Source organism: Diceros bicornis, chromosome 26 (genome assembly GCF_020826845.1).
Source record: "Diceros bicornis minor isolate mBicDic1 chromosome 26, mDicBic1.mat.cur, whole genome shotgun sequence".
Lineage (NCBI taxonomy): Eukaryota > Metazoa > Chordata > Mammalia > Perissodactyla > Rhinocerotidae > Diceros > Diceros bicornis.
In genome coordinates this window covers 5,852,349-5,869,812 of record NC_080765.1, presented here as the reverse complement: position 1 = coordinate 5,869,812, position 17,464 = coordinate 5,852,349, and the positions used below count along the sequence as shown (strand labels likewise).

The window sequence follows — 17,464 nt, the reverse complement described above, 5'->3', positions numbered from 1 at the left end:
TGACTCGGGAACCAAGCCCATGAATATTATTATGCTGACACCAGAGGATTCTGGTGAGAAGGCACAAGCAGGAGTTCTTCAAGGCAATGCTTCAGACAGCATGGCCCATCTGGCCCTTAGAGATGCTTCAATAGCCTCTCATTTGTCATGGAGGTAAAACCCCACTCACAGGATATTTGGAAGAAGATCCAATCATAGGGTTTCCTTCAGAGGTGAGACAGATGTCTTCATAACTCTGCAAAGTAGAGAATCAAGCAGAAGCTGAGATTTTTCTGAGTGGGAAGAGACCTAAATGGGCAGGAGGCAACTGACTGAGCACTCTCGTCCTGGTTCGTTGGAAGGAATTATTGAACTGATAGGGATAGGGGTTGGGAGCAGTGGTCAGAATTTATGACATGTGGGAGTTGTATGTCCCAGAGGGCGAGGGACCTGCCATGGGAGATCATCAGGACAGGATATCAGGGGCAGGAAGAAAGAGTGACGTGAGTGCCCTTCTCACCTGCTTCTCGGAACTGCTCTCTTGTTTCCACCACCAGGAAGTTGTTGGTTGGTTCCTTGTGTCTTCTGGTACTCTCTGAAGTTGGGAAGTAGTTAGAAGAGGGAGATTTGTGCTTCCGGGTCCTCCACCATCTCCCCAGGCCCAGGAGCACAAGTTCCAAGAGAGTAAGCAAGAGACAGAGTCCAGTGACCCCAAACATGGTCTTTAGGAAGATGGTCTTCTCAGAGGGGCGAGACACATTACAGGTTATACTACCAAGGCAAGGCTCTCGACGACACACAAAGGAGCCTGGCATCTTGAAGCCATACAGATGGTACTGCCCCCCCAGGCCTGCCCCCTCAAGGACCAGTCGCACTCCCAGCTGTGCCACATAGGCCCAGAGCAGCCTGGGGCTTCCAGACCCTAGGGCATCTCTGCTATCCTCCCCTTGAAGGCCCAGGGTCTCCTCTTCCTTCTTCACCTTTTCCGATTCTTCCCAGTGCCAGATCACATGATACAGAGTGAAACCCATGTAGAGGACGCTGGGCACAGCCACCAAGATGATTTGGAAGGCCCAGAAGCGCAGTGGGGAGAGGGGGTGGAAGGCATCATAGCAGGTGGCCTTGCAGCCTGGCTGCTGAGTGTGACACACAAATTCACTCTGCTCATCACCATAGACCCCCGTCCCACTGGCAGCCAGCAGCACAAAACGGAATCCCAGGAGCACGGGAAGCAGGAGGCGCCCCACGTGGGTGGAGTGCCGGCTCTCCTCAGCCACCAGCTGCCTCAGGAACCTGCCACACATCCTGTTATGGAGCAGAGGACAGTGATGGGTGTGGGTGTGTTGCTCACTGTCCTTTAGGAGTGTCAGGCCACCTCTTCACTCCTAATCCAAGGATGGGTAAGGCAAGCCTCTTGCTCCTCCCCAAGGATCTGGTTGATCAAATACCAAGACTCGGATTGCACCTACTTAGAGTTAATGGAATCATGTATGTAAAATAATAATAGTGAGTCAGTGTGGATGTGGCTCTCTCTCTTCTGTCCCCTCTCTGTACTGCTGGAATGGAGAGGAACTCTTGGCATGGTAGGGGACCAGGATCTGTCTTTGTCTCTCCCTTTCCCTCCCTCCCTCCCTCTCAGCCCAAAGGCTGAATAGTCAGAGACCAGAATCCTCTGAAAACTGTTGCTTCCCCAGGTGATGGCTACCAGGTCTGGTGCTACAGTCAGCGTCAGCTGAACGAAATCAGTGCTGACCCTGGGGAGAATGTGCATTCTCTTGCTATCGGCTTTTCTCTGGCTCCATGCCCTCGGGTGCTCACAGGTGTGTCTGGGCAGCCTCTGCTCCCATCACAGTGGTGAGATTGAGATGCAGTTAGGTTAGTGGGCTGAATGGGGATCAAGTGAACAGAGTGTCAAGGCTTTCTTTAGTCTGATGTTCTTTAGACCTAACCAGCTTAGGAAAAGGAAAACATTTTGAAAGAAAAAAAACAGAATCTACTAGTTACATGTGATGGAGTTTGGGGCCAAAGCCAGAGCTGGCTGGATAAAAATTCGAAATTGGACTTTGCTTTGCCATTGTTCTTTGGGCTTATATCTCCCTCATGGTGAGAGGTGACCTTGGTCAGGGACAGGCTTCAGAAATTCCTCAGTTCTCTGGACAAATACCATCATGCTACAAGCCCAATTTGCCATCTTTAGTTTTGTCCTAATCAGCAGTCTCCTCAATGTCCCGCTGCTCTTCCTAACCATCCCACTTCAGCCTGAACTCTTACACACCTAGTTCCCCTCTCTCTCAGAAGACCATGCAAACCTCTCATTCCACAGAGAAAATAGACTCTTTGATGTGAAACTCCAGGGCTACTACGTCTCTCACCTTCATAGTCACTTCCTTCTACAGCATCTTAGAGAAAGAAGTGGTCCTACACTTCTCCAAGGCTACTCTCCCTTCCAGATCCATGCCCTTGGGTCTCTCCAGCTTCTTTAAGGATTTGATCCCCAAATTATCTTTCCTGTAATTCAAATAACCCAGGGTTTCCCCTCTGACTATGAACTTGCTTAGATTTCTCCTTTTAACTCTAATAACAATAACCCGAATTTCTAAGTTCACATGGCAGCAAATGAGACACAGCTAATTTGTCTCGTATCAGCTTCCCAATTATAATACCCAGAAAGATGCACAAAACAGTTTTAAATGGGTATTAGTGTTATAAACTATAGAAAAGACAAGGCCATATGCCAAAACTGAGGCAGAATGGTCACTTCTATGCAATCAGAAAAGATGGATTGAGATGCCTCTAAGGGTATCAATTGACCAGAGAAATACGTCGCCACTCACTAACTGTGAGAAACCATTTTTTGAGCCACTAGGAATGAGAGTGTGAACCTCTGCCTGCCCCTCAGAGGTATATCAGGCAGCTGAAAATTCTTTGCTATAAAATTGGGTTAAAATTTTTAGAAGAAATCTGTTTTCAGTCTCTAGAAAGATGCAAAATTGGTCTCATAATTAATGATGGCAGATTGAAGATAGAGACTTATCCCTTCTCATTCTCAAGGCTCCTGGAAAATGAGAGTAAATGGATCTTTAAACGTATAAACCGTGATGAATGGAGCAGGAGGAAGATCGCCAGTGGCACAACTGAAATCCACTTCGAAGGCAACAGGACAGATTTGGAGGAAAATCAGAGTGGGGTGCTGGAAAGCACCTTGGGTAATTCTTCCAGAATTCAGAGGAAGAAGATGAACAACTGAAGATCATAAAAGGTAAATAGGTAAGGGAACAAAATCTGTTTCCTAATGTGAAAATGCAGACAACAATAAAACAAAATCACTTGCTTAGTGGATGAAAAAGCACTTAGTGAAGAGCCTGAGGAAAAGCAGTTTCTCAATAAATGTTTAACTGAGTTTTGTTGGGAGAGACATTGAGCTCCACAGAGGACCAAAAGGAAGGTCAAGTTCTAATGCTGGTCCTGGGTTTCTCAACCTTGGGGCCTGATAATTTTTGTTTAGGGGTAGGGGGGATGCTGTCTTGTACGTTGTAAGATGTTTAGCAGCATTCCTGGCCTCTGTCCACACTCCTCCCCTCCCACCCACAAATGTCTCCAGTTGTTGTTAATTGTCCCCTGGGGTCAAATTCACCTCTGGTTGAGAACCATTGCCTTAAGGTCGCACTGCTCCGTCAGCTCCCCACTCTTAGCTTCAGTTACCAGCTCTGTAAAGCAAGATGTCTATACAAGAGCATGTCAACGGGCTTTCATTTGGTGGAGCATGATAAATAGCCCATTTCCAGGCTAGTTGTGCATCTTCCCTCAACCAGCCCCATCTGTGAGGATGCCTGCTGCCCCTCTCCGCCTCATAAGTCTACAGGGTCCTTGCACTTAGAGGAGGCAGCCCCAGGCTCTGAAGGTTTCTGCCCTGGCTCTCCTGGAGAGTTACCAAATGCTATCCTGGTAAATTCTTAGGTCTTGCACTCAGCCTCATCTCATTTCAAAGTGCAGGCCCAGGACCCTCTAAACGCATTTCCAACACATTCCCAGCAGACCTGCAGTTTAACACAGAGCAGGCCTGGCCTATTCCAAGTGTTGGGAATTTTAGTAATTTACAGAGGCCCTATCTCTGTTCTTCTCTCTCTCCCGTGCCCACCCCTGACCCACATCTAGACATCCAAATGTCCTCTGAGAAGCTCTTGGAACTGAACTGGGGTCTCCAGAGCTCACAACAGAGCTTTGGGGGTTTGGAAAGGAGAGAGGGGATAAAACAGGACAAGAAGACTTGCCTGAGAACTCTTTGGTTTGGAGTCCCCACAACTAATTCTGAGCACCTTTCTGTGTCCTTTGCCCCACAGCTATTATCACTGAAACAGTATTTATTCTGCACACATTCCGGGGCCTCATGGAAGGTTCAAACAAAATCATGCTCCATCTCCCACAGTCTGCAGACCAAAGGGAGTTTCCTATATAAGCAGAGCCTAAACACAGCCCTGCCTCCTCCCTCATCCCCTGCTTTCCTGGGACCCATCTGTTCCAGCTGTCCCCAGCCCACCTGTCTCATTCTCTGAGCCCCACAGCCTCCTCCTGCAAACGTGTCTGCAGCTTTGTCCTCAGGAGCCAGAGTCCTCGGGCCTAACTTGAGGACCTAAGGAGCTGAGGGCTCAGCATTGTTGACAAAGCTCAGCTCAAGGGACACCACTGTTTCTAGGAGTGGAGAAATAATTTGCAAATAAATCTCTTCAGGAAGAAGCTGGCAGGATCTGAGACCTGTCACGATTTCAATCAGTGAAGCGACACCTGTGAGCTCAAGAGCTGGGAGAGGGAGGAAAGCCCTAAGTTTGAGGGGATTTTCAAATATGTAAATAGATTTTTTTTAATTCCATCATGATTTTGGTAAGAATTTTTCTAAGCATCTCTATTCTTTTAGAGAAAAATTTCAGGATTCCGTTGGTGGCAGGTAACTATCTGAGGTGTAAGGGAGAGATGTCCACTGAGGACAGTGCTGGACCTGGCTCACTGCTCCCATCTCACCCCACCTGGCCTGGAAAATGCTCTATATTCTTTAATTCAAAGTGTGGTCCGTGGTGCAGCAGCACTGGCATCACCAGGTATCCAGAATCTCAGGCTGCATCCCAGGCTTAGCAAATCAAATCTGATTTTTAGTAGTATCCCCAGGTCGTTGGTGTGTGCATGAAGCGCAGTCTAGAGCCCCCCCACCACTACCGCAGGCCCTGAGCCAGCCCTGCTGCTCTCTGCCCCAGCACTCACCTGGCAGCTTTGAGCAGAAGCACAAACGGGAAAGAAGCAGAAAGGAGCGTCCTCAGGCTGGAGCCTCGGGGTCCCAGCTCTCCGCCAGGCCCTGCCCCTGCCACCACCCCCGTCTTCCCCTCCCCTTTCATTCCTGGCAGCTTTAGTGAAGGGTAAGAGAATTGCAGCTGGAGGAGCGGGCAGCCCTGCCGTTAAAGAATGGGCTCTGGAGAATAACCCGCTGTTGTTGAGGGTGAACTGAAACAGGGATTTTCAGATTATCTGCAAGGGGAGCAATGGCTTCAGTGTGTTTCCAACTTTTGAGCTCTCAGGCAACAATAGATAGAATTTCCATATGTTTAAATCTCTATTGTGTCCCCCCACTCTCCTGGCCAAGGTACCCAAAGCACAAGAAGTATGGGTGTGTGTGTGGGTGTGTGTGCACGCGTGTGTTTGCTTCATTTCCTCAGGCAGCAGCTGTCCCAGAACTCATCCTGCTCTCAGGATGTCCTCTCCTCTTGGCTGGGAGAAATAGCACAGGCTTCCCCTCACAGCATGATGCATGTCCCCTCAGCAGCTCGGGGAGCCCAGCCCAGTGAGAACTGCAATGCCTGCCCCCATACCCATTCCTGCCCCCATTGCTAGAGCCAGGATCCCCTCCAAAGATATGCTGGAGAATGGGAAGGGGCGAGGCTGGGCCAGCAGGTGGATGGGTGGGAAAGTAACTCAGGAGTGCAGAGTGAGGGGTCTCATTACTTTGCTGCCTGCCACAGCTCCCAGAGCCAACATTGAGCTCTTCAAGGAAGGAGAGCTGGGGGAAACCTCAGTTCCAGTTACTGCCCCTGTGGATATGAGGGGCATCGTTCCACTATTTTCTAGTATTTAATGATGGTATGGAGAGGTATAAGTCCAGCTCGACAGTCTTCACCTTTTAAATGATTTGATCTTTTTGACAGTTTGCCAAATGGATTCTTTTTTAGCTCTGAAGCCTGTTCACTCCTCCAGGGGATTCTATTAAGCAAGACATATGATAACTTCACACTGGCTCTCTCCTGGGCATGTCCACATCTGGCCCACGGAGAACAATTACACATCCTTAGGTCCAACAAACTCTGGGCATGCAGGCCAGTTCCAATGCAGCCACATCTCCTTCCATTCCTCTGCTGGATAGCCTACCTCTTGCCTTCTTGATTTATCAGACAGGCATCAATAGACACAATGGAGCCCCTCTTACTGGGCTTGAGAGGCAGGAGGCAGCACGCTCACCCCTTTCTCTTGGGAAGAACTAACAGCACATTTCTTTCCAAAGACATTCTCTCTCCAAAGTTAACCCTCTCTCCTTCTAATTTCCAAGAACTCTGCCGTTTTATCCAACTTCGATGTGAGTGTAGAGTCTGAGTGACATAACTGTTATTTATTTGTTTTTTTCCTTTGAAATATTGTATCTCAGACTAACAAATCATTCTAGAATGTCATATATATTGTATTTTCTAAAACATTGCATCTCGAAATCCAGTCAAAATCTCCAATTTAATATCTTGTTACACTAACATTTATTCAGTGCTTAATGAATGACCAAAATTCTAAGTGCTATATGGCTATTAACTCACTTAGCCCTCATAACAACTTTATGGTGTAAATACTATTATTATCCTCTTTTATGAAGGAGAGAAATGGAGAACAGAGAAGTTAAGTAACATATTCAAGGTCAACCAGCTAATGAGTGGAGAAGTTGGGATTTGAACAGGCAATCTGGCTGCAGATGGCAAACCCTTAACCACTCCTACACTGTTAGCCTCCCCATTATTCAAATTACTAGCCTTTAAAGAGCTTTTGATTGCAAACTCATTGTAATTTCATGCCCTTGAGAAAATAAAAATCCTCTTCTTACACGTTCCACATCTTAATAACTAACTCTGCTATCCCAACCAAAAACTTGGGTGTCATCACTGACATCTTCTCTTTCATTGACCACACCTTATCCATCTACCAGTGGTACAGATTCCATCCCTTGAGTTAAGAAGGCGCCTGATTTCAAGACTGAATGAATGAAACGTCATCCTAGTGCCTCTGCTTCTTGACTTGTCCACCTCTAATCCATTCTCTGCATTGCAAACAATATTTAACTTAATTCTTATTTAGATTTACCAATTTGTTTACCAGTTTCTTTGTTCAGTGGTGCTTCTTGAATCCCATACCATCCTTCTGGAATAAATTTTTTTCTTCCTTTTTTTTTTAACCATCTTAACCATTTTTAAGTGTTGAGTAGTGTTAAGTATATTCGCTTCGTTCTGCAACAAATCTCCAGAACTCTTTCATCTCGCAAAACTGAAATTTTGTACTCATTTCTCCCCTACCCCAGCCCCTGGAAACCACTGTTCTACTTTCTATTACTATGAATTTGACTACTTTAGATACCTCATATCAGTGGAATCATATAGCATTTGTCTTTTTGTGACTGGCTTATTTTACTTAGCATAATGTCTTCAAGGTTCATCCACGTTGTAGCATCTATCAGAACTTCATTCCCTTCTAAGGTTGAATAATATTCCATTGTATGTGCATATGTATGCATGTACCACATTTTGTTTATCCATTCATCCATTGATGGACATTTGGGTTGCTTCCACCTCTTGGCTATTGTGAATAATGCTGCTATGAATGTGGGTGTGCTAAATCTTCTTCTTGAGGTACAACCTTCAGTAGTTCTACTAGGAAACTGTTAGAAGTAAACTTTCTTGATCCTCTTTGGTCTTAAAATGCTTTCATTTTATCCTTAATCTTGAATTATTATTTAGTTGGGCATAGAATTCTAGGTTGACAGTTATTTTCCCTCAGAACTTTCAAGATATTATTTAAATGCCTTCTACTATCTAGTGGATTTATAAGTCTTATTGACAATCCTTTACTGCCAGCAGACTTTAAGAAAACTGTCATGAATACAGTTGATAAAATCGTTGAGTAAATATCTGCAAATGCCATAAGTCATCACCAGTTTGTGGAACTGCTGAAAGAAATAGAGGGCAAAGCACTTAATGATCTTGTGTTCTTTTTCGATGCTTGTTGGTTGTGTTGTGGAAGAGTTTTGCTAGGATTTACTGTACTGATAACTCCAATGCAAGATTTTCTTGAAACAAAAGAAGTGCTTGTCAAATATTCAATAATCAAAGATTTAAAAAAATGGCAGTGTGATTTACATTTCCTCGCTGGTTTCTCACTGCAGATGAATAAACTAAATTTGAAGCTCCGAGGAAAAGAAAAACTTATTTGTGAACTAGCCAGATAGATATGAGAATTTCTGTTGAAGTTTAAACTTTTCGAAATACAAATGAATAATAATGATTTTACACATTGTTCTAACATTGAATCAGTATGCACATTAATCAGATGAGTAGAGACTTACCACATAACAAAGGCTGTGTTATTTTGCTCTACTAAATATGCTACATCTGGCCCAGTGTTTAACCATTGGGCCTCCTACTTGGTTAATTCTTCAGTAGTCCACCATCATCTGCCATGATCCATTCTGTTCTGCAAGGCCCAGACTGGGGAATTAAATGGGATATGATGGAGACCACCCCCAGGCATTCCTTAATTATTTGAGGATGCCATTGATTTCTGCCATTCCTCCTGCGATGCAATATTGTTTTCTATTTACTATATTGGCCTACTGTGTATTGGGGCAGGGCCTTTGTTATATAATAATTTTATTCCACTGGTCAAGGAGTCTATGTGGGATTCAGGCAACTGCTAAGTTTATCCATTCTGACTGTACACTCTGGGACATGGGAAGTGACTACCAGATGGATCTGTAAAGCCAGTGAATGTAAGATGTACTGTGAGAGGGAGCTGGGCCAGGGCTCCATTTATTCCCAAACTTCCATATGCGCTATGATGGAGCTTTGGATCCTTGGAGTTTTCAGTGCCAACTCAATCATGTATCCAACTGTCCTCAAAATTTCTCGATATTCCCCTTCCCCATTGTGTGGTTAGGTAAACGGCTATGGATTACTTTGAGGAAGAACTCAGGGAATCACTACTGAACACACCTCACATGGTGTTGCAGGGTACTTCCACATGGAGATCCAACCCTTCAATCAATGGGTTCTCCGTCTAACTTACTTCACACTAACAGTCGTCAGAACTAACTCAGTTCAGAAACCTGTTAAGGACTCAGGAATTTGCATTAAAGTGGCTTTTCTTGATCTCTTTTGTGTGATATTTATTACACCAAACCCAAAAGTTTGCTGTCCATCTAACTTTTTTATGACAGCTTTATTGAGATATAATTTACATGCCATAAAATCCACCCTTTTAAGTGTACAATTCAGTGGGGTTTAATGTATTCAAACTATTGTGCATCACTACTATCTAATCTTAGAAAATTTCATACCCACTGACAGTGACTCCCCATCCCCCTACCAATCCCATGGCAACCATTAACCTACTTTCTGTCTCTATAGGCTTTCCTATTCTGGGCTTTTCAATATAAATGGATCATACAATATGTGGCCTTCTGTGACTGGCTTCTTTCACTTACTATAATGTTTTCAAACTTCAGTCACGGTGTAGCATGTATCGGTACTTTGTTCCTTTTTATTGCTGAATAATATTCCATTGCATGGATATATCACTTTTATTAATTCGTTCATCAGTTAATGGACATTTTGGTTGTTCCACCTTTTGGATAATACTGCTATGAATATTTGTGTAAGGCTTTTGTGTGGACGTATGTTTTCATTTATAGTAAATCTATGTTTAACTTTTTGAAGAATTGCCAGATTGTTTTCCAAAGTGGTGGCAACACTTTACATTCCCAACAATAGCAGAGACAGTTCCATTTTCTCCATATCTTCACCAACACTTTTTCCCTCCAGCTTTATTGAGGTATAATTGACATATAACATTGTGTAAGTAGAAGGTGTACAATGTGATGATTTGATACACGTTTATTGATTTGCATGTGTTGAACCATCCTTGCACCCCAGGGATAAATCCCACTTGATTATGGTATATGATCCTTTTAATGTGCTGTTGAATTCAGTTTGCTTGTAACTTGTTAAGAACTTTTGCATCTATATTCATCAGGGATATTGGCCTGCAGTTTTCTTGTAATATCCTTATCTGGTTTTGGTGTCAGGATAATGCTGGCCTTGTAAAACGAGTTTGGAAATGTTCCCTCCTTGTCTATTTTCGGAAGAGTTTGAGAAGAATTGGCATTAATCCTTCTTTAGTTTGCTAGCATTCACCTGTGAAGCCATCTGGTCCTGGACTTTTTTTTCTTGGGGGGTTTTTGATTACTGATTCAATCTACTTACATATTATTGGTCTGTTCAGATCTTCTATTTATTCATGATTCAGACGTTGTAGGTTGTATATTTCTAGGAATTTATCCATTTCTTCTAGGTTGTCCAATTTGTTGATGTGTAATTTTTCATAGTCTCTTATGATCCTTCGTATTTCTGTGGTATCAATTGTAATGTCTCCTCTTTCATTTATAATTTTATTTACTTGAGTCCTCTCTCAAGGGGTACCAAGGGTGGCTCTAGGGTCAGATTCCTTCCCCTTTGCTAAACCACTTCTCAAGGAGGACCCACTGAGTCAGCTGCTTTTAGTACATCTTTGCTCGTGGTATGTGATCATCTCCTTGGAAACCAAGAGCTGTGAACCCACCATTTGGGGCTATGCGGATGGTTCAGCCGGAGTGACCAAAGTCCTTGTTTAAAGGTCTGAAGTGGGGGTGGAAAGTGGGGAGATGCACAGGGCCCGGGAATAGGGGTACTTTTCAAAGTTGCATGAATTTCTGTTGATTCTTCAATGGCTCTATTTATAAATGTCCACAGTACCCGGGTCAGTGTGGGTATCAGGGGAGGAGGCTATGGTTGGTGCCGGGGGTTGGGGGGTGGGGGTTTCTGGTTAATTATTTCTAAGCTTCTGACAGGACCCTAAAGCACCAAGACAAACACCTCTTTCACGATAAGTTTCTGAGGATTGGTGCCAGGAAAGAAGCCCCCAAGGGTAAAGAGAACTCTCATCCCACTTCTTTATTCCACTAAACAACGCCCTCTTTGTCTCCCCTCTTCCCACCAGATGAGACCAGCCTCCTCCCACAGCCACAGTTGACGATATGTGCCAAGACCTGGAGCAGCAGGGTGTCCAGAGTGCAGGGATCACCCAAGGGTAGGGAAAGAAGTGTGGAGGCCTGGCATCTCTGTGCCCACCAAGATGGGAGGAGAAATCTTTCTTCTCTCCCTCCCTCCCTCTTTCCACAGTTGGGTGTATCCACTTGGTTTAGGGGATAGTGAGAGACACCCTGAACAAGGGTTGTGGGGGGGCCAGCAGAAGGAAAGTGTGAGAACAAGAAGGAAAACATCTTCGCAGGGAATGAGATACAACAGCGCTGTGCCTGGGATCCTTCGTGACCTGGAGAGAAGGGAGCTAAGCTAGTCCCGAGCCCACCAAAATATATAAACTAATGATTTCTTAACATTGTGCAGGGTTAAAATCTGTAACATTTACAAGTAGTCAGCAAATGCGTTTCCCACCAGTATGACAAGGATTCAACTTAGCAACAAGTTTAACTCAAAGAACTGGTGGTACAGAAGCAGCAGCCTGATTTCGTCCCATTTGGTTCATTATCTGAATTCCCGAAAAATTCTCCTTCCTGCACTTTCTACCATACAAAGGGAAGTCCTTGCCTGTGTGAACACGCAGTGCTGGGAGCTGATGGGAAGAAAAGGCTAGAGGCCAAAGGCCATAGGCAGCTGTTAGTCCCAATGACCCGGTCTTCCTTCTTGACCCTCCGCTGCCCCACTATGGGACTCACAGTTGACCCACACCTCAAAATCCTCTCCACTTTTTCAGGTCCTTACTCTGTGATTTTCTTCACACCAGATTTTCCAAGCCAAGTGAGGTATTCCCTAGGTTTTAGGCCACTTCCCACCCCACGATCAGGCCTTCCTTCTCTAAGGTTGTAAAGGCAGTAAGGCCCTGGGACCCTAGATCCAGGTGATGGGGATGGAGGATTGGAGGAGAGCCAAGTTCAGAAGACCAGGGATGACATCTTCATGGTGACCTTGGAAGACATCATGGCCTAGTCCAAGGACAGAGAAGGCCAGTGGACTGAGGGCTGTGGGTGGAAGGTAGGAAGCTCACAAGTTCAAGGGGCAGTCCCAAGTAGGCATGAAAAGGGGAGTTAGGAGGAAGGAAATATCAGAGCCCCAAAAGATCAACAGAAGACACAAGCAGAAATACACAAGCACTTCTGCATTCTCCCCACCGCACAATGCATCTGCTTTTCTCCTTCCCCATCACATCCCCCATCTTCATTCCCAGGCCTCAACTCTCACAAGAAGTAATGTGGGAGTCAACTCTTATCCAGGCACGTCTGACCTCTCATCTCCACACCCCACCCCTCTGAGGCTGATCCTACTTAAGAAGGATTCAGACTCACCTCTGCCCAAGGATGTTGGGTGGAGAGTGAGCCAGCCTTGGGGTCAGTCAGACCTGGGTTCACATGGTGGCTCCACCAGTCACCAGCTGTTTCACGGGGACTTAATCAAGTGACTTAATCATCTGGGCTGCACTGCATCAATGAGCCCTTGCATGGTTGTTGTGAGGATTCAATTTTTTAAAACTAGCCTATGTAACCTTCATGAGGGCAGAGGCGGGATGTCTCTTGATCTGCCCTGTACACTCATTGCAGAGGACATTGCTCAGCATTTAGAACTCACTCAGTAAATACAGTCATAGTTCAGAGTCCATGCTAGGTGCTCACTGGATGTTGTTTTCCTTTCCACAGACTGTTACCGCTACATGGAACCCTGAGGATCCTCCAGGCCATTTTACACAGGAAGAAACAGACTCAGAATAAATAAATGACCTGGGTCATACAGACTGCAAGATGCAGAGCAAGACAAGAGGCCACTCCTCAGAGCCGGTGACCTGTTGATACTAAGGCACAGAATGAGGGGTGAAGAGTGGGATTAGAGAACAAAATGCCCCAAAAGCTGCAGAGAATCTGGAATCTCCAGGAGACACCAGGAAAATAGCCTGGACTGTGTCTCCTAAGGAGGAATGATTAAGACACAGGGGGCTGGGAAGGACGTTGGCTGGAACAGAAAAGTTGTGGCCAGAAGTCGTGAGTAACAGGGGTGATGGATAAAGACCAGAAGAAAGGAACACGAGATGTTATAGTAGGTGGCATTTATTGAGCAAGTGCTATGTACCAAGTACATAATTAATTCTTACAAAAAACTCTATGATAAAGCTATTATATTAACATCCATTTTAGCGATGAGGAAATTGAAGCACAGAAGAATTAAGTAATTTGCTCAAAGTCACAAATTAAGCAGGTTGTGATGGAGCTCGGGTTCAGACTTGGAAGTGCTGCCTGTAAAACCTGGATCATTAGCCAAAACGCTCACTATGTTGAGTGAAATCCTGGTTAGGACACTTTTGAATAATCAGAGAGAGGCAGGAGGTGGGAGCCCTGGGTAGGGATTACATTGATCCCAGAATGTGGTGTTTAAGGAGGGGAAACAACAGAGAATTATTGAAAATGGGTAGGGGAGGTGAGGACATCAGGAATCTGGGACGAGGGCAATAAAAGCAGGATAAAGGAGCAGAAGATAAATGTTGTGATCACTCTACAACTATGCGACTGGACAGTTGAACTCAGCTGGATGGAAAGAAAAGTTGAAAATAAACTAAAGATTAAAAATAATTTTTAATTGGTTTTGGAATACCTATGAATGTTGTTATGTCTGATTCCCTCAGTATTCACAAGATATCCCAAGAAATAAATTCTATTCAACTGACTTCGGAGCTGCTTTTCCCCTCCCAGCCCGCTGACAGGCTCCCGCTTGTGGCAAAACAGGGTATTACCTCTAAAATTCAAGAAACACTAACCCAAGCGTTAAAAATCTGCCTCGGACCTTAATGAAATGGAAACAGTAGGTGTAGAGTGTCCGCCGCGGAGCTCCAGGAGGCCGGCGACAGCGAGGGCTGGGTCATCCTGACTGTTTGCCCTGCAGCAGTAGGCCCAGTTTCCCAAAACTGCACCGGCATATCTATGCAAGAGGGGCCTCCGCTGCCCAACCCTCCTCCCCCGTGGCTGGGGCGCACACAGGCGGGTTGATCAGCTTGGCACACAAATTCCCCTCTGCCAGCGGGGATCCAAATGCAGACAGAGGAGGGGCATGGGACCGTCCCCCGAGGCAGGTGCTTGTCAGAGTCTGGAATTCAACCTCACTTGCAAGCCAATAAATTAGCCTGACAGTAACCCTGTTTCACGGATGCTAGCAGAAGACTGGAGAGCTCTGGGACAGAGATAAAGGACTAATGATCATGGCACAGCAAGCAGCATTAACATCATGTTGGCCAGGGTTCCATGGCCCCTAAATCCCAGACAGTAACTCCACAGGCCCGACGTGGATGCTCTACAGGCAGCAGGCTTGCAGTGTAGTCAAAGAACACTGAGCTTGGGAAATGCATGCTTTCACAGTGAGCTGTCACAAGCCCGATCTTTTTCCAAAGGGGATCAGTGGGATCAGTACCTCATCCCTTGAGATTGCTCACTGCAAACAGTACCCTGAGAAACAGCCCGGGTAAAGATCACATAGGGCTTTTTTTTTTTTTGGTGAGGAAGATTGGCCCTAAGCTAACATCTGTTGCCAACCCTCCTCTTCTTGCTTCAGGAAGATTCACTCTGAGCTAACATCTGTACCAATCTTCCTCTATTTTGTATGTGGGTTGCGACCACAACATGGCTGACGAATGGTTAGTCATGCCCGGGATCTGAACCCACGCACCCGGGCCGCTGAAGCGGAGAGCATGAACTTAACCGCTAGGCCAGGGGGCCGGCCCCTCACACAGGGCTTTGCATTCCTGGCATGCCCAGTAAGAAGGTGCAGGAAGCTCAAGGCCCATGGCAGATTGCCCTTCCCAACGGGCACTGTCACCAACTCCTTCCCTCCACCCCGACCTCTGCACTGGCTCGACGAGTTTTCCGAGTTTTCCCCAGGAGCTCTGTGACTCACAAGCTGATTGCTCCTACTGGTGAGGCAGGATTGCATCAGAATGGTGCTAACACACTGGTGGACGTGGGACACAGGACGGGTTCAAGATTCTGGGATACAGCTGCCCACTGCCATACCCATCTGTGTGTGTTTGGAGGTGGGAGGGAGACCCTGTGCAGTGCCACCTCCCATCTACAACACCCCGGGGCGCTGGCAGTGGCAGCCAGTGTCCCTCATCCCAGATCCCCTCACCACCAGCACCCAGGGCGCGCCCTCCTCCTCGTGTCAGGCGTGGGGGAGGGGAGAGCAGCTATCTTCCTAGGTGAGCTTTCTGGACGAAAGAAGCAGGGGAACATCCTCACTTGCGGTGACCAATGTGGTGACCTGGGGCTCTCATGGCGGGCGTAAGCCGTGAGGGATTGCCTGCCCTTCTCGCTGCGCCCCTTGGCCCTCCTCCTCCTCAGCCGTGTGGTTGGTGAGGGTGTGGCTCAGGCCCTCCCTTCCCCAGGGTCTCTTTGTCTCTGGTGGGTAGCCCTCTCTACCAAGGGGAGGGAGGGTCCTCCTGTCATTGGGCGTCCCTCTCCAGACCCTCTCTCTGGCCCTGGAAAGCTCCAGGTTGTCCATCAGGTGCAGGAGCAGAGTGATGGGTCATTCAGTCTCTGGAGCCCCTTAGCCAAGGGGTAAGGGGTTTCCTTAGGTGAGGAAATCTCCCAGAAACTACAGTAAAAACAAACAGAAATAGAAAGTCAGAGAGAACAGAAAAGAAAATTAGCCTGGCCGGAATGTCCGACAGCTATCCACTACAAGTTCCATACAGAATTGAGAAGAAAGAATAGACTCATACCACAGCATATCATTATGATTTCAAAAAGCTAGAAGAAAAAAATCAAAATTTTACAAGCTTGCAGAGGGGACAAAAAAACAAATCACACACTAAAGAATCAGAAATCAGAATGGCTCCAGGTATTTCAAATGCACCAATGAAAGCTAGAAGATAACAGAGCGATGCCTTCAACTGCTGAAGAAAATTATTTCTAACCTAAAATTCTATACCTAGGCAAACTGTCAATCAGGTGTGAGGGTATAATAAAGACATTTTCAGATATACAAGCACTCAAAAACTTTACCTCCAGAAGCTTCTTGATAATGTGCTCCATCAAAATGAAAAAGCTGGGACCAGCCTGGTGGCATAGCGGTTAAGTTCACGCATTCCTCTTTGGTAGCCCGGGGTTCGCTGGTTCGGATCCTGGGTGTGGACTTACTCTCTGCTCATCAAGCCACGCTGAGGCGGCGTCCCACATAGAAGAGCTACAACTCTACCAACTATGATACACAACTATGTACTGGGGCTTTGGGGAGAAAAAAGAGGAAGAGTGGCAACAGATGTTAGCGCAGGGCCAATCTTCCTCAAAAAAAAATGAAAAAGCTAAGAAAGGAGATGAATATGGTGTCTAGGAAATGGAAGATGCTACACAGATGAGAGATGGAATTCCCAGGATGATGATGACAAAGGGAGATCCCAGGGGTGGAGAGCAACCTGTCTAAACCTGAGGTTCCTGAAGGTCCTGTGGTGAGATTAACATGGTTGGTGAGGAGTTTGCAGTTGAATAAGAACATAAAAAAGTAATAACTCTTACCTCCATTGAAAACAAAAAGTTGTGTGGAAAAGCAAAAAATGAGAGTTTACTACATAGCAGAGATGTAAAGGTATTACATAGTCTTGATAATGAAAACAATATATACAGATATAACCAAAATTCTCAGCTATCATATTTATATTAGGAGGATGGATGACAGGAAATGGGCACGTGTAGTGGAGGCTGGGAAAGGACAGAAGATAAGTCAGCATCTCCCAGACATTGATTTGTCATGCCTAACACCGAAACATCAAGAAAGCATTTTGTTTAGAGACAGAAGTAAATATCTCCAAAACACCCAGCTAAAAGATATGAAAATACAGAAATAAATAAAGAAAAAATATTTTGGAAACCATATTCCTTTGCATAAACCAGGCATTGAAAAAATACATATTGTCTTAAGCAAAGAATTTTCACTGGAAAATGATTAACAGAAAATGGAAGGAACTGCAGAAAAAGTATGTAATAGGAAGTAAAAGTGTGGAAGTTCATTTAAAACAAAACATTTGACTCAAGTCTCAACTGCTTTTATAGCTTTACAGGATAAAATACATAATAAATATGAAACATTAAAATTTAAAAAACAGAGATGGAGAC

The 17,464-nt window shown here is 45.4% G+C and overlaps 1 protein-coding gene across 1 annotated transcript; it reads right to left on the bottom strand.

Moving 5' to 3' along the window:
• Window positions 1-458: 458 nt before the first annotated feature.
• GJC3 (gap junction protein gamma 3) lies at window positions 459-1,283 on the bottom strand. Its single transcript, XM_058569197.1, has one exon. It carries the CDS (start codon window positions 1,281-1,283, stop codon window positions 459-461), a length of 825 nt encoding a protein of 274 aa, XP_058425180.1.
• Between the last annotated feature and the right edge of the window lie 16,181 nt (window positions 1,284-17,464).

Bases quoted from the DNA above. Each gene is read 5' to 3' on its own strand.
- GJC3 (XM_058569197.1), bottom strand. From the start codon at position 1,283: ATGTGTGGCAGGTTCCTGAGGCAGCTGGTGGCTGAGGAGAGCCGGCAC.